The 23273-nt window shown below is 38.5% G+C and overlaps 2 protein-coding genes across 2 annotated transcripts; both read right to left on the bottom strand.

Annotated features, from left to right (window-relative positions):
* Positions 1-86: 86 nt before the first annotated feature.
* On the bottom strand, positions 87-18580 carry LOC101549608 (olfactory receptor 5A1-like). Its single transcript, XM_055143785.1, has 3 exons — positions 18529-18580; positions 3741-3760; positions 87-1049 (listed from the first exon to the last, which is right to left on the bottom strand). Exons 1-3 carry the CDS (start codon positions 18578-18580, stop codon positions 87-89), a joined length of 1035 nt encoding a protein of 344 aa, XP_054999760.1.
* A 920-nt stretch (positions 18581-19500) lies between these two features.
* On the bottom strand, positions 19501-21724 carry LOC101549073 (olfactory receptor 1440-like). The gene is made up of 2 exons (XM_012935867.2): positions 21647-21724; positions 19501-20463 (listed from the first exon to the last, which is right to left on the bottom strand). The coding sequence occupies exons 1-2, from the start codon at positions 21722-21724 to the stop codon at positions 19501-19503; spliced, it is 1041 nt and encodes a 346-aa protein (XP_012791321.2).
* Between the last annotated feature and the right edge of the window lie 1549 nt (positions 21725-23273).

Raw genomic sequence — 23273 nt, 5'->3', positions numbered from 1 at the left:
GACTATTATTATAACTGACAATAGATTACTTATAAATTCTTACACTAACTTTATTATATGTTTTAACCCCCCTACTAGGTATTACTCTATTGAGATAAAAATCTTGCCCTCTTCATCACCCGTTTAAGAGCCTCTTTGATCTCCTTGTTCCTCAGACTATAGATAAGAGGATTCAGCATGGGAATAACATTAATATAGAATACTGACAGAACCTTGTCCTGATTCTTGGAATGATTAGAAGTAGGACGCATGTACACAGAGAGGGCTGTGCCATAGAGGAGGGTCACAACTGCCAGGTGGGAGGCACAGGTGTTGAAGGCCTTGAGACTGCCTTTAGCAGAGGATATTTTCAGGATGGAAGCTGCAATGAAACCATAGGATAAAAGGATAAAGAGCATAGAACCAAACCCAACCAACAGAGCTATCAGAAAAATAATGATTTGGCAAACAAAGGTATTGGAGCAAGCCAAGGAAACAATCTGGGGTAAGTCACAGAAGAAATGTCGAATGATGTTTGGACCACAGTAATAAAGATTAATGCAAGTCACTGTTTCAACTAAACTACTAATAAAACCACTTCCAAGGGCAGCAGTAACCATTTTGGAACAGAGGTTAGGGTTCATAATGGCTGAGTACTGCAGAGGGTTACCAATGGCCACATATCTGTCATAGGCCATGGTGGCTAAGAGGCAGCACTCAGACAGACCCATCCAAGTAAACATCAAATACTGAGTAGCACATGAAACAAAGGAAATAATCTTTCCATCCTTAAAGAAATCTGAAAGCATCCTTGGGCTAACGGAAGTCGTATAGAAGATATCAATGAACGACAGGCAACTGAGAAAAAAGTACATAGGTGTGTGCAGGCGAGAGTCCATTCTGATTAGGATGATCAGACCCAGGTTTGAAATTAGGGTCACCAGGTAGATCACTAGGAAGACAGGAAAAAGAATGAGTTGTAGATCTTTTTCACTTGTGAGTCCCAAGAGGACAAACATGGTCACGGAGGTGTGGTTTCTATATCCTTCCTTAGAGATGCTTTCAGACATCTGTTGAGAAAAATATGAAAGAAAATATTCAGACTCAAAATACGAAATGGAGGGCTCAAGAGAGAGAGAGTACAGAGGGAAAAGCACTAGCTATGAACATGACCAACATTGGATCAATCCCTGAAAGCACATGTGGTCCTTAGGGATGATCTTTGAGCACAGAGCAGGGACTAACTTCTAATCACTGCCATTTGTGAGCCAAATACTTCACTCCCTCACCAACAAACAAAAACCAAAAATGAATGATTATTATTTTCATCTAGCCAGCTCTGACACTAAGTATAGTATTGTACTTATAGCATTGTATCTAACATTTTGTCAAACTGTACGTTCCATTGATAATCGCCTATCTTTGAGACCTTTTGGAATGCATAAACTTATCACACATTTACAAAAGAGCAACAGCAAGTACAACAACACCAACAACAAAACAACCAAATTAAATTTGGGAAAACACTTAGACACTTCTTTACAGACACATGAAAAAATATTCTATATCCCTAATTAGGAAATGAAAACCAAAAAGTTAACTGCAGCATGTCAAGTCGTACCTGTGATAATCAAATAATTCAAAAATTTAAATCATTCTTTGAAGAGAAGTGGAGAAAAATATTTTCAGGTGCACAATTGAGATTAATGTAAATTGTTGAGTGTGATATCGGTTGGTACAACCACTGTGGTAAATGTCATGGAGATAAAAAAATTGAAATTGAGATTCCATTTGTTTCCATAGTACTACTCTCAGACGCTTATTCAACATGTAAGAAAACATTTATTAAATACATATGCTAATAACATTATTTGCAAATGCCAACCTAAATGTCCATCAACAGATAGATCAAGAAGCTGTTCATATTATTTTTGGAATGCTTTATCATTAAAAAAGGTGAAATATATTTTGTAAAAAATGGATGGATCATGAATTGATTATCCCGGGAAATGAGTCATAAATTGAAAGGAAATAATCATACTAAAGGACTATGCATATTGCTCATATGTATAATAAAAATAATAATAGCAAATGAACTAAAAAAAAACAAAATCAATCAAAAACCCTTGTGCACAAAGTATATGCAATTAATGACACTGTTGTTAATCTGAGTAAGTCTAATGACCATGATTGATCTCTAAATCATGCCAGATTCTATGACTTCTCATTAAGAAATTTAAATTTTACATATTTTTAGCTAAACTTTTTTTAGAGTTCATCATATATTTAGTTCACTTTTTTTTTCAAAGATGCCTAAGTTTTCTTTTGTTTTTGACATGGCTGAAAGAAGAAGAAGAAGGAGAAGGAGAAGAAGAAGAAGAAGAAGAAGAAGAAGAAGAAGAAGAAGAAGAAGAAGAAGAAGAAGAAGAAGAAGAAGAAGAAGAAGAAGAAGAAGAAGAAGAAGAAGAAGAAGAAGAAGAAGAAGAAGAAGAAGAAGAAGAAGAAGAAGAAGAAGAAGAAGAAGAAGGAGGAGGAGGAGGAGAAGGAGGAGGAGGAGGAGGAGGAGAAGGAGGAGGAGGAGGAGGAGGAGAAGGAAGAGGAGAAGGAGAAGGAGAAGGAAAAGGCGAAGGAGAAGGAGAAGAAGAAGATGGAGGAGGAGGAGGAGGAGAAGAGGAGTAGGGAAGGAGAAGGAGGAGGAGGAGAAGGAGAAGGAGAAGGAGAAGAAGAAGAAGAGGAGAAAAAGAGGAGGGGCATGAAAAGAAAAAAAGAAGGAGGAGGAGCATTAGATGAGCAGGAGGAGAGATGGAGGATGAGAGGAGGAGGTGAGTAGGAGGACAAGAGGAGAAGAAGGAGGAGGAGGATGTGGATGTGGAGGTAAACCTTGGGTGAGGAAGAGGAGGGTTGAGGAAAGAAAAAAGGGTGTTGGGGAGAGGGAGAGGGGAAAGAGAAGGACAAAATGGAAAGGAAACATGAAAAGTGGTCCTTGTTTTTTAAAAAGATCAGTAATCCTTCTCATATTAAATTGTTTGAGCTGGGAAAATTTTGTAGGCCAGAAAGCAAAGTCTGAAGAGCTCTGTTGAACTCGTTAGTACAGACAAGATTATTCTCAGAAAAGCAAGTGTTCCATTTATTCTGGACTGATTTATTTTCTTATTCTGGAGCCTAGCATGGCAATGAATGACACACAGATCTACTCAAATCTGGATAGCGCCCACAGAACTTTCTGAGGCCACTAAAGAATAGAACTGATAAGGTAGTACAGAACTCTAAAATAATTCACAGGTCTTTGAGTTTTAGTTATTTTTTTAAAACAGATGAGTTAGAGGCAGTGTAGATCCACTTTATGCTATGATACTGTCCTTCAACAGATTTTGCTTTACATTTACATGCTAAAGGAGATATGGAAAGGACCCCTATGAAATTTAAAATTTAAGGACAATGATACCAAGTTGTGTGTACACATTTTGATTTCTTTTTAGGTCATAGGTCCTTGATATTCTTCAGAGCAGTGTCTAATAACTCACCTAAGAATTCTGCAAAGTTCTACTCTCCAGTGATCCAGGTTCTTTTACTTGTAGTGTACTCAGAAATCAGAAAAGGCCAATAGATGTTTGTCTTCCTGCTTTGAAGGATCCTTGTCAGTGTTCTAAGAGAATTAATGAGTTAACTTGAGGGGAGTCAACAATCTTTTATTAATGATGTTTGACTCACTGAAACTCCAGGACTGATCTTAATGTGGAAAAAAGAAGCCTTAAATGTACCTGAACCTGCTCCATCATATCTAAGAAAGAAAATGGGAGGACAATTACAACGAAGCAGGGCAATTAACATCGCAAGCTGTCAATTATCTCTCCTGGGTACAGAGGCAGATGAAGTCTAATAATTGGTCTCAACAAGATATTCCTTTTTGGAATTATTCTTTTGAGACTTCATTATATCAAAGTCCTTTCACCCTGGAAGAATTGTGGGTCTGTTATAAACATCACTTGTAAAATTTTTGTTTGTTCAGGGGCCACATCTGGCAGTGCTCAGAGGTTACGCTGGGCTCTATATTCAGAGATCTCTGCTGGGTGGTGTTTATGGGATTTTGAGTGTCAGGAATCAAATGCAGATCAGCCACATGCAAGGCAAGTGCTTGACCCAGACCTATTTCTTCAGCTCCTCTGACGACCTTTTAAATGGTGAAATAAATTTATATCACAAAACATATTAATAATCATCAAAGAAACTCTAGGAAAAATCTGCTATGAACCGTCAACAGTGAAGTGTGTTTCTTCAGTAGAGAATCGTAGCTTTCCACATTCTCATTTGAAACAGTTCTTTGGCTTTAAGATTTTATTATATGGGTTTACCATATTTATTTATTATTTTAAAGCATATAACTAAGTTTAGATAATTTTAAAATAAAATAAAAAATTACATTTCATTAAATTATGAATAAAATCATCATATTTTATTTAAGAATGAAATAATCTAAATTAATTTAGTTAGGTACTTAGATTTATAAAACTGTTACTTAGCCTTTTCTTGAAAACATAATACCCGGAGAGCCCACTTCCCTCCCCAGAGTTCTAAGCATCCCTCCTGCCATGAGAGCTCAGTTCTCTAGACAATTTCATCAGTTTTGATGACTTTGACCACTTGATGTTCCCTTATTATCTTTGCTTTTCTCTCTCCTGTTAGGAATTGATCACTCTCTTTTTTTTTGGCAGCACATCCCTGGGTTATCAGGGTTTATTCCTGACTCTGTGCTCAGTGATCACTTTTAGAGGGGCGTGGGGGACCTTATGTAGCACTGGGAGGGCAGTCAGTTTGGTCACATGCAAGGCTAACACCCTACGGGCTATACAATAGCTCCCTGCCCCACTCTGTTTCTTTAATTGGGTTATGGTGACACCTACACAGATGTAGATGTATAATGCTAAACTGGTATTCCAGGAAATAGTAATTCAATGATAGCACCGTTAGCCTTGTCATTCGCTATTCATGCATTTTCCTGGAGCAAGCACCAATAACGTCTCCATTGTGAGACTTGTTACTATTTTTGGCATATTAAATACCCACAAGTAGCTTGCAAGGCTCTTCTGTGTGGTCAAGATATTCTTGGTAGTTGCCGGGCTCTTTGAGAGGGATAAAGGAATCAAAATCTGGTCGTCAGCGTGCAAGGCAAATGCCCTACCCATTGTGCTAATTGAGATTTATCATATTTAGATATACTTATAGGGATTTGCAGTAGTGAGAAAGAAACAAAAATTACTCTTGAATCCTGTGATTCCAACTATTTTCTTTACAGTTATGAAAGAGTAAGAACAGGGAATGAAAAAAGGTGGAAGAAGGGCAGAGACAAAAGGGAAAAGATAGAAAACTGAGTCGATGGGGGGAAAAAAACATTTAAATGAAATAGTCAATTTTCCCCAAGTACAAATGGGAGAACTTTTACAACTGATTATGATCCACTCTTAAATCTCCAAATGAACAGAAGTAATTCTTGTTTTGCAGCATCAGACATTAACAAAAGGTATAAGGTATGTCCTTCCTCCTCAAGATCTTGTTTTTCTTTCTCTAGACACATCGTAAAAGCACATATTACATGGATGAGAAAGTCCAGACAATTGAGGGCAAGAATGTAGTTTCAAATTTAGGAGATAGTGAATTTATTTTGACTTTTCATACTACCCATAATATATGGATTCCAATGTAATGACATACATTTTTTACTCTCAATTACATGTTTGATATTTTACCAATGTTTTGACATTTCTTCACTATTCATATCTTTATGACATCATGTTAACTTTTTCTAAATTTTTAAGGCATATATGATGTTTTAATTCACTTTACTTTAGTTTTTATTTATCAAACATCGGTTTAAAGACTGTCAGAGAAATAAACTTTCATGAAGGAAGATTTCAAAACTTACTTTTGAAGGAAGAAGCAGCTTGATACCAAAAATCAGACCAAGGCACCATAAGAATGTAAAATTGTATGACAAACAACACGTAAATACAATAAAGGAAATATTAATAAATCTAATTCAATATACAATGAAATGACTAAGCATCAAGAACTAGTGGGATATATTTCTTAGTTGTTTCTTTTTATTGTTCAGTTATATCAGGTGATACTCAGGATTTATTCCTGGGTCTGTTCTTAGGGAATCAATCCTGGTGGAGCTTTAGGGGACCAAATGTAGTGAACCAGGGCTGGCTGCATGCAAGGCAAGCGCCCCATTTGCTGTACTATCTCTCTATCCTGAGGATTTATTCCAGGAAACAAAGATGCTTCAACTCTCGCAAATCAACTCATTTTATGTACCACATAAAAAAAATGAGGGAAAAAGTTGCATGTTCAACAGATACAGAAATAATTTGACAAAATTCAACATTCTCAAAACTCAATCATCTGACTCATGTTTTAAAAACTCAAGAAACAAGGCAGATTAGGAAAACACCTCAATGTAACAAAATCAGTACAATAAAAGTCCACACTCAATGGCAAAAACAGATAACTTTAAAATAAGAAAACAAGCAAAGGAGACTCACTTCCCCCACCCTTTTATCAACACTAAGCTTGTATTGATGGTCAGAATAATTAAATAAAGATTAGAAAACTGTTATTGTGAGTAGTAAAAGACTTAAAAATTGTCTTCCTCTGTAGCTCATACATGTATAAATACATAATATCTATGCACATACAATGTGTGCGTTTACATTGTGTACATATGTGTACAGCGTTGGAGCTATAGCACAGCAGGGAGGACGTTTGCCTTGCATGGGGCTGACCCAGGTTCAATTCTTCCGTCTCACTCAGAGAGACCTGAAAGCTACCAAGAGTATCCCGTCCACATGGCAGAGCCTGGCAAGCTACCATGGCATATTCAGTATGCCAAAAACAGTGACAACAAGCCTCACAATGGAGACGTTACTGGTGCCCACTCGAGCAAATTGATGTACAACAGGAGGACAGTACTACAGTGCTACAGATGTGTACATATGTACAAGCACACTTTTTAATTGAAAGTTCAATGAAGGAAAAGTATTGAAAGTGATGATTGAAAAAAATATGGCATGTATTTTGGGGAGACTTGCTTATTATATGTTTAATGTTTATGAGCACTTTGTCTGGGGCTGGAGCGATAGCACAGAGGTTGGGCGTTCGCCTTTCACGCGGCCAACCGGAGTTCAATTCCTCCACCCCTGTCGGAGAGCCCGGCAAGCTACGAAGAGTATGGAGCCCACGCGGCAGAGCTTGGCAAGCTACCCATGCGTATTGGAAATGCCAAAAACAGTAACAATATGTCTCTCAATGAGAGACGTTATTGGTGTTGCTAGAACAAATTGATGAGCAACGGGATGACAGTGACAGTGAACACTTTGTCCGGTCCTCTCTCTTTTCCCCTGATCTTCATCCTCCATTCACAGTCATTTATCTCTTCTATCTCATTCTCACTCTCCTACTTTTCAAAGCATACAGATTTACTCATGAGAAAAAACAAAGGACTTCATTTGATCAACTCTACTCCAGCTTCCTCTAATGTTTCTGAACTTGGTTCATCTAAGGCATTCCAGCTGAAAGTAAAACAAGTGATTCAAAGAAAGAAGGCTGAGGGCGGAGACTTCCTCTATTGAAGAAAGTCTGATTTAGTACTGACTATGTTATGCTATTTCCTGGTGCTTTTGCCAGGAAGATGGGTTCGATGAGTTATTACTTCTATACTTTGCTATTATGTTCATTATAATCTTGGGAGTTACCTCTGATTTTTAGCCACAGGATACTTTTAAGATTGAAGGAAGTTTTATCTTCATATAATAATGTCTCAAGAGATTACACTCTTGTGATAGGAATCTCTTGTAGCCTCAACAAGGGACCAATTATAGAGTTGATCTTCCTCTATGCCCAAGGGAAAATGTTTCAGCCTATAAAATTTTAATTATTTTTTCTTTTTGTTCCCACATCTTTTCTTAATTGTGGTAGAACAAACCCCACAGCTTTTAGAGACCTTATCTTCCCCGGTTGGATAGCTTCTGAAAAAAAGTTATGTGAACCAAACTTCACTTATCAAAAGACTGTGGACTTGAGTACTCAGAGTACTGACAGGGTGGGTTACTCTCAGAAGCCTTCAGTGAACAATGTCTTGGTTATATTTAACTATCTGGTTATACCATGAAGTCTGAGGAGTTAGAACTCACAAGATTAAATTTTACCAGAACTGTTAGGTGAATCATTAAGGTCTTGTTGTAAGAAATGTTGAGTGCATTAAATTCATTAATAATATCAAAGATGTAAAAATAACTCATTGCCTTTTCCCTTGAAGATTAGAGATAATAAATGATTATTAGGCTGTGGGGAATTGTTGACGATGATGAAAGTAAATCTACTTAAGAGTGAAATGAATCATTAGACTATGTGAATACATTTTAGCTTCAAGTGTGAAGAGGGCTATAAGTTAGTGATTTAAATCAGAGGTCAGACTGTGAAAGAGTCGGGAGTTATTTATTTATTTATTTATTTATTTTTTCATATTTTTATTGAATCACCATGTGGAAAGTTACAAAGTTCTCAGGCTTATGTCTCAGTTATACAATATTCAAACACCCATCCCTTCACCAGTGCCCATATTCCACCACCAAATACCCCAGTATACCCCCCACCCCCGCCCCCCCACCTCCAACTTATAACTGATAAATTTCATTTCATTTTCTCTTTACCTTGATTACGTTCCATATTTCAACACAAAACTCACTATTGTTGTTGGAGTTTCCCCCCAAGAAAGACAGCCCTACTACCAAGGAAGCATTTGATAATTAGTTTTCCATTGCTGAGAATGAAGAGATATGTAGCCACAATGCTCCAAGTACATAACTCTTTTTTTTCCCTTTTCCTTTTCCTTTTTTTCCCCCTCATCCCTCTTCCAGAGCCTCATAGTAGGAACTGTTTTCAAGGTCTTGTTTATTGAAGGAAAGTATACAGAATATATAGGCTGAGGGGCAAGGCTTTTGCAAGGGGGCCAGGGTGGATCACGCTGGGCATTCGCGGGGCATTTGCGTAAGGGGGATCAGCAGACTGGAACATGATATGCCTGTCATCTTTGTGGGTTTCGCCCTTGGTACAGGATGTCTGTTTCAGAATACAGTATCTTGGTGGGCACTCCCTGTCTCGGGAAATGGCTAAGTTCTCATTTTCCCAGGGTCTCGGTCCCCACAGAGCATTTTTTCATGTGACTTTTTGCCATTCATAATTCTTCCTTGAGAAAATTTCTGTTCATTTCTATCCTCTGTTTTTTGATGGGGTTGGGAGTTTCCTTCTTGTAGATTCCAACCAGTGCCTTGTATATCCTTGATATCAGCCCTTTATCTGATGGATATTGGGTGAATATTCTTTACCATTGTGTAGATTGTCTTTGTACTTTGGTCACTGTATCTTTTGCAATGCAGAAGCTTCTTAGTTTAATATAGTCCCATTTGTTTATCTCTGTTTCCACTTGGTTGGTTAGTGGCATGTCATCTTTGAATATGCCATTAGCTTCAATGTTGTGGAGAGTTTTGCCAACCTTGTCTTTAATGTACCTTATGGATCCTGGTCTGATGTTGAGGTTTTTAATCCATTTTGATCTGAATTTTGTGCATGGTGATAGGTCGAGATCTAAACCCATTTTTTACTAGTGGTTGTCCAGTTATGCCAGCATCATTTGTTGAGGAGGCTTTCTTTGCTCCACTTCACATTCCTTGCTCCCTTATCAAAGATTAGATGTTCATACAATTGGGGTTGTGTGTAGGTATATTCCACCCTGTTCCATTGGTCTGTGGATCTGCCTTTGGACCAGTACCATGCTGTTTTGATTATTACCACTTTATAGTAGATTTTGATGTTGGTGAGGGTGATGCCTCCCATTGTCCTTTTCCCAAGAATTGCTTTAGCTATTTGTGGGCTTTTATTGTTCCATATAAATTCCAGGAATGTTTGCTCCATTTCTTTGAAGTTTTTCATGGGTATAATTGTAGGGATCGCATTGAATCTGTACAGTGCTTTGGGGAGTATTGTCATTTTGACAATGTTTATTCTTCCTATCCATGAGCAAGGAGTATGTTTCCATTTCCTCGTGTCGTTTTCTCTTTTATTTTATGGATTCTCGTTTTGTAGTTTTCTGTTGTCGTGTTGTGTTTGAGGTGGCCAGAACGCTTTCCACAAAATTAGATAATGAAGGTTTAGAGGGAGTCCATGATGCTGGGAGTGGAGGATATAACTGCGGCAGCATGAGCAGCCACCAGCTCCACAGAAGGCCACGCCCACTTTTGATGAGGCTACGCCCCCTTCCGTGGAGGCCACACCCCCAGTCAGTCCTGGAGTTAATGTCCGCTTTAGTGGATCCACAAGGACCTGTTGGAGGGGACCGGCGATGGTGACGCAGGCACAGAGGGCTCAGGCGATGGCAATGCCCGCTGCCGGGAAGCCCCAGGCGGTGGAGGTTGGGGAGGCCGGGCTGGATGGAAGTGGAGCACGCAGGGATCCGAGGTACCTGTTTGAGAAATGATTCTTTTTTTTTTTTTTTGCTTTTTGGGTCACACCTGGCGATACACAGGGGTTACTCCTGGCTCTGCACTCAGGAATTACTCCTGGCGGTGCTCAGGGGACCATATGGGATGCTGGGAATTGAACCCGGGTCGGCCGCGTGCAAGGCAAACGCCCTACCCGCTGTGCTATTGCTCCAGCCCCTGAGAAATGATTCTTATACTAAGAATAATTTAAGAAAAATCAAACAAAACCAAAATTAGTTTTTATTTTCTTTTTGGGTCACACCCAGTGATGCTCAGGGGTTACTCCTGGCTTTGACTCAGGATTACTCCTGGTGGTGCTTGGGGAACTATATGGGATGCCAGGTTTCGAACCAGGTTTAGCTGTGTGAAACGCAATCCCCTTACTGCTGTACCATTCTTCCGGCCCCCCAAAATAAATTTTTTAAGCAAGAGGGAAATTGCTGATTTCTTAATAAAAAAGAGAAAACTTGATTTAAGATTTAATCATAAATTATAGAGTCTGTATTGGCTGAGAAATAACAATATGATAACAACATTTTCTAAGATTAAAGCATTATCACTGGTTTAAAATGACTTTATGTTTCCAGTAGGGTTTATTGTGATATTTCATTCCTTAGTAACCTATGGATAGATGCTTTGCAATGTTTATCATTTAAAAAAATGCTGTGAATAGATGCTTTCTCATTTCTTCCTCCTAAAAGGAGTACATTCTTCCACAACTTATCTCATTTACTAGGCAAGTAGCAAGCAGTGCAGTTTCTCAGTTCATTTCCCGAAATAATATCTACATAAAGTATGTGGTGGTGGAATATAAAATAACAGAATAGGAGACTAATATCCAAGAATAGTAGAAATAAGTACAAGTAGGTTGGCTCCATGGCTTGAAAGCTGGCCTCACATGCTGGGGAAAAAGGCAGCTCAGATAGAGAAGGGAACACCAAGTAAAATGTGGTTGGAGATCCCTCCCAGGAAGGGAGATGTGTGCTGAAAGTAGACTAGAGACTGATCACAATGGCCACTCAATACCCCTATTGCAAACCACAATACCCAATTGTAGAGAGAGAGATATCAAAAGGGAGTACCCTGCCACACAGGCAGGGTGGAGTGGGGTGGGGGGGAGATGGGATTGGGGGGAAGGATACTGGGTTTAATTGGTGATGGAAAACGAGCACTGGTGGAGGGATGTGTTTGTGAACATTTTATGAGGGTAAAACAAGTTCTAAAATGTGTGAATCTGTATCTGTACCCTCATGGTGAATCACTGATTAAAGAATAAAATAAATTAAAAAAAGAAAATGAAATCACAAAAATCAAAATGAAAAAATAAATAAATAAATTTTAAAAAGAAGTAGGGCAAACTTTGTTGAGATCTTTTCTCATTGATGCAATAAAAAATTACATGCTAAATTTTCCAACCAAATTATAACAAATAAGCTCAACAAAACCCAAATTAACTTGATATACTTGTGATGAATAATGCATGCTCCTTTGAAAATGATTTACAAGTCATTGACAATGGGAGGGGATAAGCTCATCTTTCTGTGCTTTTACGTTTCTACAGATGAACTCAAAGCAAAGTATGAATACAAGAACCACTTTGATGAAAGTAAACCTCAATCAAAATTGATTTTTAACTAAAAACGTTTGACTTAAATTTTGATTTTTTATTTTATGCACATAAGCATAGGAAATGCCTTAAGTTCTATTAATTAATATATCCTGGGTTAGAAATAAGCTCCATGATGGCACGATGAATGCTGAGAGTGTGAAAGCCACAAACAGACGCCTGTCTTTGGAAACTCTGGAGCTCATTCGTCAACGTGGTTTGGCAGGAGCCTCAGGCAATCACAAGCTAATGTCTGAGCTCGCAAAGCTGTGCAGAGAAGTGATAAAGTAAGAACTCACAGAGAGAAGAGCAGCAGTGTTGGCCGATGCAGCAGAAGCCAGGAAAAGTATTCGCAATGCCCACCTGTAATTTGCCAAATACAAGAGTCAAGATGACTGCCCTCTGACATTCTGATGTATCTATCACATCTTCCAGAAGGGCAATGGGGAGGATTATTCACAACTTCTACTGAGAAATCTTCGACAGCCACATCCACCTGCCCATATACTAAATTCCACAGGATGGATTGTCATTCCCAATGTCCTCCCTTCCAAAAACCGATATACCATTTCATTGGTAAAGACACATATAGCACCCAGTCCAGACGAGGTCATATCAAAACACCTGAAGAATCTGTGACCTGTTTTAATCAATACACTGGCTCGGCTCTTCACACACTGCCTGTCCGTATGCAAGGTTCAATCCCAATGAGAAACCAGCAGGACCATTCTGTTACACAGGAAGGGAGACATACATGAAATCGGCAACTATCATTCAACCTGCCTATCACCCAATCTGCCCGTTATCCATCATCTACAAGTTGTTCACTCAAATATTCCTGAATAAAATAGGCAGAACACGAGACAAAGGAAAACCATGTGAGCAAGCCAGGTTCCAAAAAGGATTTAGCACGATCAACTATTTCCACACAGTGACCAAGCTCATTGAAGTTTCACCAGAGTTCAAGATGCTGCTCTGTCTAATGTCCTTCCATTTAAAGAAGGCCTTTGATTCTGTTGAGACTGAAGTCATCAGTCATCGAAGCCCTAGCCAAACAGGGCGTTCAAACTCAGTACATCAAGATCCCCCACGAGCTGTATTACGGATTCACCATCAGGATCTCACCATTCTAAAAGGAAGTGATCACTGAAGTAAAGAGAGGTGTTCAGCAGGGTGATACCATTTCATCAAAACACTTCAGTGCCAACCTAGAGAATGTCATGTGATGCCTGGAACTGGAAGGAATTAGAGTGTAGATAGGGGGTGGGCAACTATACCACCTCTGCCTCACTGGTGACATTATTCTAATAACACCAAACATTAGCCAAGCGGCAGAAATGCTGGCTGACTTTGACCGCGAGTGTGGAAAGGTCGGACTGCAGCTGAATCTCAGGAAAACAATGTTCATGAAAAACGAACTATTTCCTGACGTTCCATTTGCTCACAATGGAACAAACATCTCCAAATGCAGCAGCTCTGTGTACCTGGGTTGAGAATTCAACATGAGGAATGACTTGCTGCCAGAACTGTGCAGGAGGAAGGGAGCAGTGTAGAAAGGCGTCAACATCGTGGAAGAAATGGATAAGAGGACAAAGAATCTGTGGCTCTGGGCACATCTTTTAGACTCCCCAGTTCTTCCTGCAATAACATCCGCCTCAGAGACCTGGGCCCTTGAAAACAGGAATCCTAAAGAGGAATGCTTGGAGAATCAAGTTTCACCCCATTGAGAGTAGGAATCCTGAGTTCTGATCTCCATCGACAGTCAAGAATCAAGGATGTTGTCTGTTTGCAAAGATGTCAAAAATCTGATGGGCTGTACACGGAATGTGATTTAGAGACAACCGCTGACGAGAGCTGTTACAGACTGGATTTCCACAGGATTTCAAAAGACAGCGTTACCGCCCACCTACAAGATGGTCAGTACCAAGGACAGAACTGGGCACCTGGCAAGTGTAAGGCATGCACTCCCATCCTTTAAGCCATCTCCCAGCTCCTTACACATGAGAACCCCCTTCTGCACACTTCTCTGTGTAGTCTTCAGTTCACTGTGACACTCTTCTTAAAACTTATATTTTGTAGCCAATCTTTACTATATAAAGGAATCAGGCCTCATGCTTTGGTTTTAGTGGGGCTATGGTGACTGCAAGAGTCTGTTTTACTGCTGTTAGAGGGTCAGTTGATCAGGTGATTGTTTGAGAAAGAGCTTTGTTGGCAACAAATAGGTTGGTTGGGTGATGCTGAACTTCTGTCCTCCCAGTAACCATCTGCCTTGCAGGGGCAAAAGAAGTGTTTTTGTAGAGAAGGAGAACAATGAAGCACATTTTTAGAATGGTGGGGGTGTGGGCCAATTGGTGCCAGAATGAACAACAAATGCTTCTGTAGGAAGACTGTATTGTCCAGGACACTCTGTCGTATCTGTGAAGCTAAACAAAGCAAAAAAGTTAGACTATAGGGCAAGGTAAGAAAGTACAGGTTTTTTTTTTTTGCCTACACAACCCTTTTGGGTTCTTATACTGAATTTAGTTAATCATTTATTTATGCTGGTTTCTCTATCATCATCTTTAAATACATTTCATGGGAATAAAGAGTCAGAATATGTCCTTATAAATATCTTTGTTTGGCCACATGTATATTTGACAGTAGTGAAACTCTGTATGCTTAAGTTTTATTTTTGAGTGGGGCACACAGAAAATAGCTCAAGTACTATTGCTGACTCAAAACTTTGAGTTTACAATGGACCATGGGGGTCCAGGGATTGAAGTGGAGCCTTCCACATGCAAAGTATGTGCCCCCATTTGTTTAACTCTCTTCTTCCCCACCACCCCTTCTTAATTTTAATTTTTGGAGAAGGCAGACAGCAAGTGGTTTTGCCAGTTAGCTAACTACTACAAAAAAGTGCCATTCATTACAAATCAATAATTCTAGTGCATAAGATGTGGTTCTCTTGTGAAGCAAAGGTAACGTGCAGTTTATAGAAATCCACTTGTAAATTCTCCACATAAGTGGGTTTTTATGAGTTTAATACAGCCATGCCCTAAAGATGAATTTTTTGGGTCAACAACAGATCAGGTATCTCATGGGGACAGAACGTCTGCCTTGCATGCAGCCTATCTGGATTCAATCTTTAGCACCCAGAAGATCCCCTGAGCACACCAGCAGTGATCTCTGAGTACAGAGAAGTGAGTCTTGAGCACCAGTGACGTGGTCCCCAAACAACCAAAAATTGTATCATATTGTATAAATCTATGCACATTTGCATCATACATGAGTAAAACATGATAGCTATATAAATTATAGTGTAAAACAATTTGTAACATTGTAATTGTTTAACAATATGTACAGATATGAAATCAGTATATTGTATCCATTTCACTGACACAGTTGCTATATCTCAATAAGACTGGCAAAAGAAGTTTATTGCTGATATAATCTCAGTCTATGGAATGGTATTTGTAGAAATTCCTAAATATTTCAGCACACCATTCAATATGCAGCAATTTGTTCAATATGTATTGTCTTGATCCCAAGGGAGAATTGGCACTGGTGGTGAACATTGAATGACTGAATTGTAAGCATGAAAGTTTGCAAATCTGTAACTGTACCTCAAGCTGATTCATTAAAAAAGAAAGAAAAAATGTGTTGCCTTTCTTGCCTGCAGATAACCATGAATGTAAACTGTACCTATGGAATAAAAATGGGGGCCGGTAGAATATTATAGGCTAATTTGGACAAATTTCAGAGATATAATTTACCTCAGAAACAGTCAATTTTTGTGGTATAGATTTAGACAAGGCAACCTGTCTGGGACCATGGAGACATAAATCATAAAAATATTAGTAAATTATTTTTAATTTACTTTTACTTTATTGAAATATACTAGGATCAAATAAATACCTATCAAAAGGTAACAAGGTCAGGTAGACCTTTATCTTTTAAGAGGGTGAGAGTAAAGATTTCAGCTTGTAAAGAAAACAAGATAAATTCATTTGCGGATGGAGGGATGCAGATAAATACATTTGAGGATAGAGGGATGCAGTCAGGATGTTAGAGGACATGCACAGTTTTATAATATAGAGTACCCACTGCATATGTTATGAATATAAATATTCTCCCTGAGATGAAAGAGTATATTAATACACAACCAATTATAATTTAAAATACAAGTCATTAGAAAGGACATAAAGTTCAAATTGACAAGTATTCTAAACATTGATAATGTACTATGACAGTAAAATTTGATTTGCAACAAAAATAAATGAAAAAAAGTGGAATGGAAGAAATGAACAGAAACTTACTCAAGGAAGAAATACAAATGGCTAAAAGGCACATGAAAAAATGCTCTTCATCACTAATCATCAGGGAGGTACAGATCAAAACATTATGAGATACCACCTCACACCACAGATCCTGGACCACATCCAAAAGAACAGAAGCAACCACTGTTGGCATGGATGCAGGGAGAAAGTGACCCTCCTACATTGCTGGTGGTAAAACCGACTGGTTCAAACCTTCTGGAAAACAGTATGGTCACTGCTCAAAAAATTTGAAATTGAGCTCCCATTTGACCCAGCAATACCACTTTTGGGAATATATCCCAAAGATGCAAAAAAGTATATTCGAAATGACATCTGCACTTGTATATTCATCGCAGCACTGTTTACAATAGCCAGAATCTGGATAAAACCCGAGTGCCCAGAATAGGTGATAGGTTAAAGAAAATTTGGTAAATCTACAAAATGGAAAACTACGCAGCTGTTAGAAAAGATGAATTCATGAACTTTGCATATAAGTGGATCAACATGGAAAGTATCATGCTAAGTGAATTGAGTCAGAAAGAAAGAGACAGACGCAGAAAAATTGCACTCATTTGCGAATATAAAACAACAGAATGGGACACTAACACCCATGAAGAGCAGAAATAAGTACCAGATTTGCTCCAAAGCTTGGAAAATGGCCTCAAATGCTGGGGGGAAAGGCAGCTCAGATAAAGAAGGGAACACCAAGGAAAATGTGGTGGGAGGTACGCTCGGGATGGGAGAGGGGTGCTCAAAGCAGAGTATAGACCGAACACGATGGTCACCCAATTCCTCCATTGATAATCACAATACACAAAAGGAGAGAGAGAACAAAAGGGAATGCCCTGCCAGAGGGGCGGGGTGGGGAGATGGATTATGGGGGTTGGAGGGATGATGGGGTCATCAGTGGAGAACGGGCACTGGTGGAATGGATGGGTACTCAAGCTGTGCATGACAGAAACACAATCACGAGAATATGTAAATCTGTATCTGTGCCCTAATGTAGCTTCATTAATTAAAAAAAGCTGGAATATTGGTAAGGATTTAATATTTGGCAAATTGAATGTTCTAAATTATAGATTATAATTTCTCTCATAAACGATGTGTGATCAGTCTTGCTGTCGTGAAAAAGCATTACAACATTGCATACATATACATTTCTATAATCTTGGGAAGGGAATTGATAATTTTTGGACCTAGATAAAACCAAAAAAGAGAAATGTGCTTTGAACTTGAAACTGCCGCGGGACACCTGGGCAGTCTCAGGCCTGGGCCGGAGCTCAGGCTCCGGCCGAGATTCGTCCAGGTGGCCATGCCTTTGCACAGCCGCGTGGATGTGGAACGAGCAGGAACCAGACACAGCTTTAGGACTTGGGGTTCCAGCGAGTGCTTGCAACCATGTATGCAGACTGTGAACTAAGCTTTTGCTCCATGCTGTTCCAGGAAGGGAAATGATTCATTTCCATCTTAAATCTCCCTGGACTTAATTACTATAATACAGAAATTGTAAACCGCGCGGCTGCTAAGGCTGCCACGTGACTTTTTATCTCTTCATTCTCATCAGTGGAAAACTTATTATCAAATATTTCCTTGTCAATAGAGCTTTATTCTTGGGGGATAAATTCCAACAAAATTAGTGAGTCTGTGTTGAAACTCCAACAACAATAGTGAGTTTTGTGTTGAAATCTGGAATGTAATCAAGGTAAAGAGAAAAGGAAGTGAAATTATCAGTCACGCATGGGGGGTATGGGGGGTGAGGGGTGGGATGTATACTGGTTTTGTTTTTGTTTTTGTTTTGTTTTTTTTTTATTGGTGGTGGAATATGGGCACTGGTGAAGGGATGGGTGTTTGAGCATTGTATAACCGAGATATAAGCCTGAGAACTTTGTAACTTTCCACATGGTGTTTCAATAAAATAAATTTTTTTAAAAAAAGAGATACAGAAGTTAGAAATTTGTTATATGAGAGAGCCCAATTATAAGAATATTTTAAAAATGTATATTTATTTTTATGTCTACTTTAGTTGATGTTTTATGATTTACAATACTTTTATTACAGGTGAATGCTTTCCAATGCAAATGTGTCAACACAACACTTAGCCCTGTGCACTTACCTCTCCTCCTCAAAATCCCAAATTTGCTGCTATCAACGATCCAAGCCACCATCTCCGTTGTGTTGCTCAGTTCTTCGATTGTGTTGCCTTTGTTCTTTTTGTTGCACCTTACTGATGTATCTTTAAGTCCCACATACATAAGAATACTTATTAAAGCTACACTTAGTGATTGTGAAGTAAAGCTATAAAAATGTTTATAAATCATTGTAATGTCTTTCAATATAAAAGCATTAGTTAATAAAGGAAAGAAACATGTGACTGCTAAATGTAGTGTATTTCTAAAAAATTGCCTGATATAACCTTTCTCACTCTCTCTCTTACATCTTTATCAGATACACACATACAGTCACTCTCTTTGTTGCAGTATAGATGTATTAGGCATTCATTTATTGTCTAAAAATAATTTCACATGCTTTATTTTGTTCTATTTTTATAGATGTATAAATCCTTAATGAATGTATAAATAAATAAAGCGAAACAGGGATGAAAACAACAATCTGTGTGGCATCTTGAGCTTCTAATTTCTTTACATATATCTACAAGGATTTCTAGTCTCATTACGTAGGCCTTGATCTTGGATTAGAACATGGAAACAAGCTTTTATTTCTGTTTATTTAAGTTATTCACCACACCCAGTTGCTTAGAGCTCACTTCTAGTTCTGTGCTCAGGGATCATTCATAGTGGTGCTCAGGGGACCCTATGTGGTGCCGGGTATCAAAACTGGGTTGCTGCATGCCAGGATGTACCCTACACACTGTACTATCAATCTGGGCTCCTAGAAACAAATTTTTCAAACCAATTTCAATTATGGTGACATTACCTCACCACTTAGAATGATGTCATAAGGAGTAAGAAAACAGGATTGTTCATTATTATATCTATCTGACTGTTATTATAACTGACAATAGGGCACTTATAAATTCTTACACTACCTTTATTATATGTCTTAAAACCCCCTACTAGGTATTACTCTATTGAGATAAAAATCTTGCCGTCTTCATCACCCTTTTAAGAGCCTCTTTGATCTCCTTGTTCCTCAGACTATAGATAAGAGGATTCAGCATGGGAATAACATTAACATAGAACACTGACAGAACCTTGTCCTGACTCTTGGAATGATTAGAATTAGGACTCATGTACACAGAGAGACATGTGCCATAGAAGAGGGTGACAACTGCCAGGTGGGAGGCACAGGTGTTGAAGGCCTTGAGACTGCCTCTAGCTGAGGATATTTTCAGGATAGAAGCTACAATAAAAGTGTAGGATAAAAGGACAAAGAGCATAGAACCAAACCCAAATAGCAGAGCCACCAGAAAAATCATGACTTGGCAAACAAAGGTATTGGAGCAAGCCAAGGAAACAATCTGGGGTAAGTCACATAAGAAATGTCGAATGACATTTGGACCACAGTAATAAAGATTAATGCACGTCACTGTTTCAAGTAAACTACCAATAAAACCACTTCCAAGGACTGCAGTAACCATTTTGCAACAGAAATTAGGGTTCATAATGGCTGAGTACTGCAGAGGGTTACCAATGGCCACGTATCTGTCATAGGCCATGGTGGCTAAGATGCAGCACTCAGACAGACCCATCCAAGCAAACACCAAATACTGAGTAGCACATGAAACAAAGGAAATCATCTTTCTATCCTTAAAGAAATCTGAAAGCATCTTTGGGCTAACATCATTCGTAATGCATATATCTATGAACGACAGGCAACTGACAAAAAAGTACATAGGTGTGTGCAGGTGAGAGTCCATTCTGATTAGGATGATCAGACCCAGGTTTGAAATTACGGTCACCAGGTAGATCACTAGGAAGACAGGAAAGAGAATGAACTGTAGATCTTTTTCACTTGTGAGTCCCAATAGGACAAACATGGCCACAGAGGTGTGGTTTCTATATCCTTCCTTAGAGATGCTTTCAGACATCTGTTGAAGAAAAGATGAAAGAAAATATTCAGACTCAAAACACCAAACAAATGGCTAGAGAGAGAGTGTAGCAGGAAAGACACTTGCTTTGAACATGACCAACATCGGACAAATCCTTGAAATCATATGTTTTACTTAGGGGTGATCCTTGAGCACAGAGCCAGGAGTAACTTCTGATCACTGTCATGTGTGAGCAAACACTTCACTTCATCACCCAACAAAGAAAAACCAAACAGAATGCTCATTATTTTCTCTAGCCAGGTAGCTGACTCTGAGTATAGTCTTATACTTATATCCTTGTGTCTAATATTGTGTCAATCTGTACATTTCATAAATCATCTTCAATGTTTTAGACGTTTTGGGAGTGTATAAATTTATCACACGGATACAAAAGAGCTACAACTACAACAAAACAACCAAATCAATTTTGGCATAAAACTTACACACTTCTCCACAGACACATGAAATGAATGTTCTGTATGTTTATTAGGAAGTGAAAACCAAATAGTGAACTACAGTATATCAGTTCACATCTGTGAGAATCACATAAGGCAAATATTGAAATCATTCTTGGCGAAGAAGTGGAGAAAAGTGAATTCTGGTGCACAATTGAGGTTAATGTAAACTGTTGAGCATGATATCAGTTCGTACAACCACTGTGGTAAATATCATGGAGTTAAAAATATTGAAATGGAAATTCTATATGTTTCCATAGTATTACTCTCAGGCACTTATTAAACATGTAAGAATACATTTATTAAATCCATATGCTAATAAGAGCATTACTTGCAACTGCCAACCAATATATCTATCAACAGATGGTCAGTACTAGAAGTTGGTGCATATTATTTTTTGAATGTTTTTTCATTAAAAACGATAAAATACATTTTGAAACAAATGGATGGATCTTGAATTGATTATCCTGAGAAATGAGTCATGAATTGAAAGGACATAATTATACTGAAGGACAATGCATATTGCTTATATGTAGAATATAAATAATTACAGCAATTGAACTGAATAAAACTGCAAAACCGATAAAAGAACCATATTCAAAGAACTATGTGGAACCAACGACACTGTTCCTAATCTGAGTAAGTCTAATGACCATGTTTGTTCTCCAAATCATGCAAAATTCATGATTTCTTATTAAGAACTTTTGACTTCACATATTTTAGCTCACCTTTACTTTGAGTTCATCATATATTTCATCAAAATTTTCTTTTGTTTCAGATACAGGTGCTGTTGATTCATCTTTCATTTTTCCATCACATAATTATTGATATAACTTATTCATCTTTCCATACTCATTTCCACCGGACCCTGCAGAAAGAGGTGGAGGAGGAGAAGGAGGTGGAGGTGGAGAAAGAGAAGGAGGAGGAGGAGGAGGAAGAAGAAGAAGCAGAAGCAGAACAAGCAGCAGCAGCAGCAGAAGCAGAAGAAGAAGAAGAAGAAGAAGGAGAAGAAGAAGAAGAAGAAGAAGAAGAAGAAGAAGAAGAAGAAGAAGAAGAAGAAGAAGAAGAAGAAGAAGAAGAAGAAGAAGAAGAAGAAGAGGGAGAAGGAGAAGGAGAAAGAGAAAAGAAGGATCAGAAGGAGAAGGAGAAAAAGAAGGAAGAGGTGCAGGAGAAGGAGAAGAAAAGGACGAGGACAAAGAGGAGGAGAAGAACAGAAGGAGCAGGAGGAGAAGGAGGAGGTTGATTAGGAGGGGTGAAGAGGAGGAGGGGTGAGGATAGGGGGAAGTTATTGGGGAGAGCGGGAGGGTGAGAATAAGGAGAAGATGAAAAAGAAACATGAAAAGTGGCGCTTGTTTCTTAGGAAAGACCAGTAATCCTTTCTAATATTTAATTGTCTGAATGGTGAAAATTTTGTAGGCCAGGAAGCAAAGTCTGAAGAGCTCTTTTGAACACTTTAGTACAAACAAGATTATTCTCAGAAAAGCAAGTGTTCCATTTTCTTGACTGATTCTTTTTTCTTATTCTAGAGCCTAGCACCGTAATAGATGACACACAGAGCTACTCAATTCTGGATGGAACCCAGAGAATCTTCTGAGACCACTAAGGAATAGAATTGATAAGGTAGTACAGAACTCTAAAATAATTCACAGCTCCTGGATTCTTAGTTCTTTTTTCTTAAACAGACGAGTTAGAGGCAGTGTAGATCCACTTTATGCTATGACACTGTCCTTCAACAGATTTTGCTTTACATTTGCATGCTAAATGAGGTATGGAAAGGACCCCTATAAAATTTAAAATTTAAGGACAATGATACTGAGATATTTGTACACATTTTGATTTCTTTCTAGTTCATAGGTGCTTATATTCTTCCAATCAGTGTCTAATAACTCACCTAAGAATTCTTCAAAGTTCTACTTTCCTGTGATCCAGGTTCTTTTACTTGTAGTGTACGCAGGATTCAGAAAAGGCTAATAGATGTTTCTTTTACTGCTTTGAGGGGATCCTCATGAATGTTCTAAGAGAATTAGGGAGTTAACTTGAGGGGAGTCAACAATCTTTTGTTAATGATGTTTGACTCACTGAAACTCCAGAAATCATCTTACTGTGAAAAAAGAAGCCTTAAATGTTCCTGAACCTGCTCCATCACATCTAAGAAAGAAAATGGGAGGCCAATGGCAATTAATCAGAGCAATTAACATTGCAAGCTGGCAATGACCTCTCCTGGGTACAGAGGCAGATGAAGTCTAATAATTGGTCTCAACAAGATATTCCTTCATGACATTATTCTTCTGAGACTTCATTATATCAAAATTCCTTTCACCTTGGAAGAATTATGGGTCTGTTATAAACGTCACT

This window comes from Sorex araneus, chromosome 6 (genome assembly GCF_027595985.1).
Source record: "Sorex araneus isolate mSorAra2 chromosome 6, mSorAra2.pri, whole genome shotgun sequence".
Classification (NCBI taxonomy): Eukaryota; Metazoa; Chordata; class Mammalia; order Eulipotyphla; family Soricidae; genus Sorex; species Sorex araneus.
The sequence above is the reverse complement of the archived record's forward strand: the minus strand, read 5'-3'. Positions and strand labels throughout refer to the sequence as shown.

Excerpts from the sequence above, each read along its gene's own strand:
- LOC101549073 (XM_012935867.2), bottom strand. The coding sequence starts at position 21,724 with ATGAAAGATGAATCAACAGCACCTGTATCTGAAACAAAAGAAAATTTT. Across the intron at positions 20,464-21,646 it reads ATGATGAACTCAAAGTAAAG|ATGTCTGAAAGCATCTCTAA; the intron begins GTGAGCTAAAAT and ends TTTCTTCAACAG.
- LOC101549608 (XM_055143785.1), bottom strand. The coding sequence starts at position 18,580 with ATGGTGGCTTGGATCGTTGATAGCAGCAAATTTGGGATTTTGAGGAGG. Across the intron at positions 3,761-18,528 it reads TGGGATTTTGAGGAGGAGAG|ATATGATGGAGCAGGTTCAG; the intron begins GTAAGTGCACAG and ends TTTCTTTCTTAG. Across the intron at positions 1,050-3,740 it reads ATATGATGGAGCAGGTTCAG|ATGTCTGAAAGCATCTCTAA; the intron begins GTACATTTAAGG and ends TTTTCTCAACAG.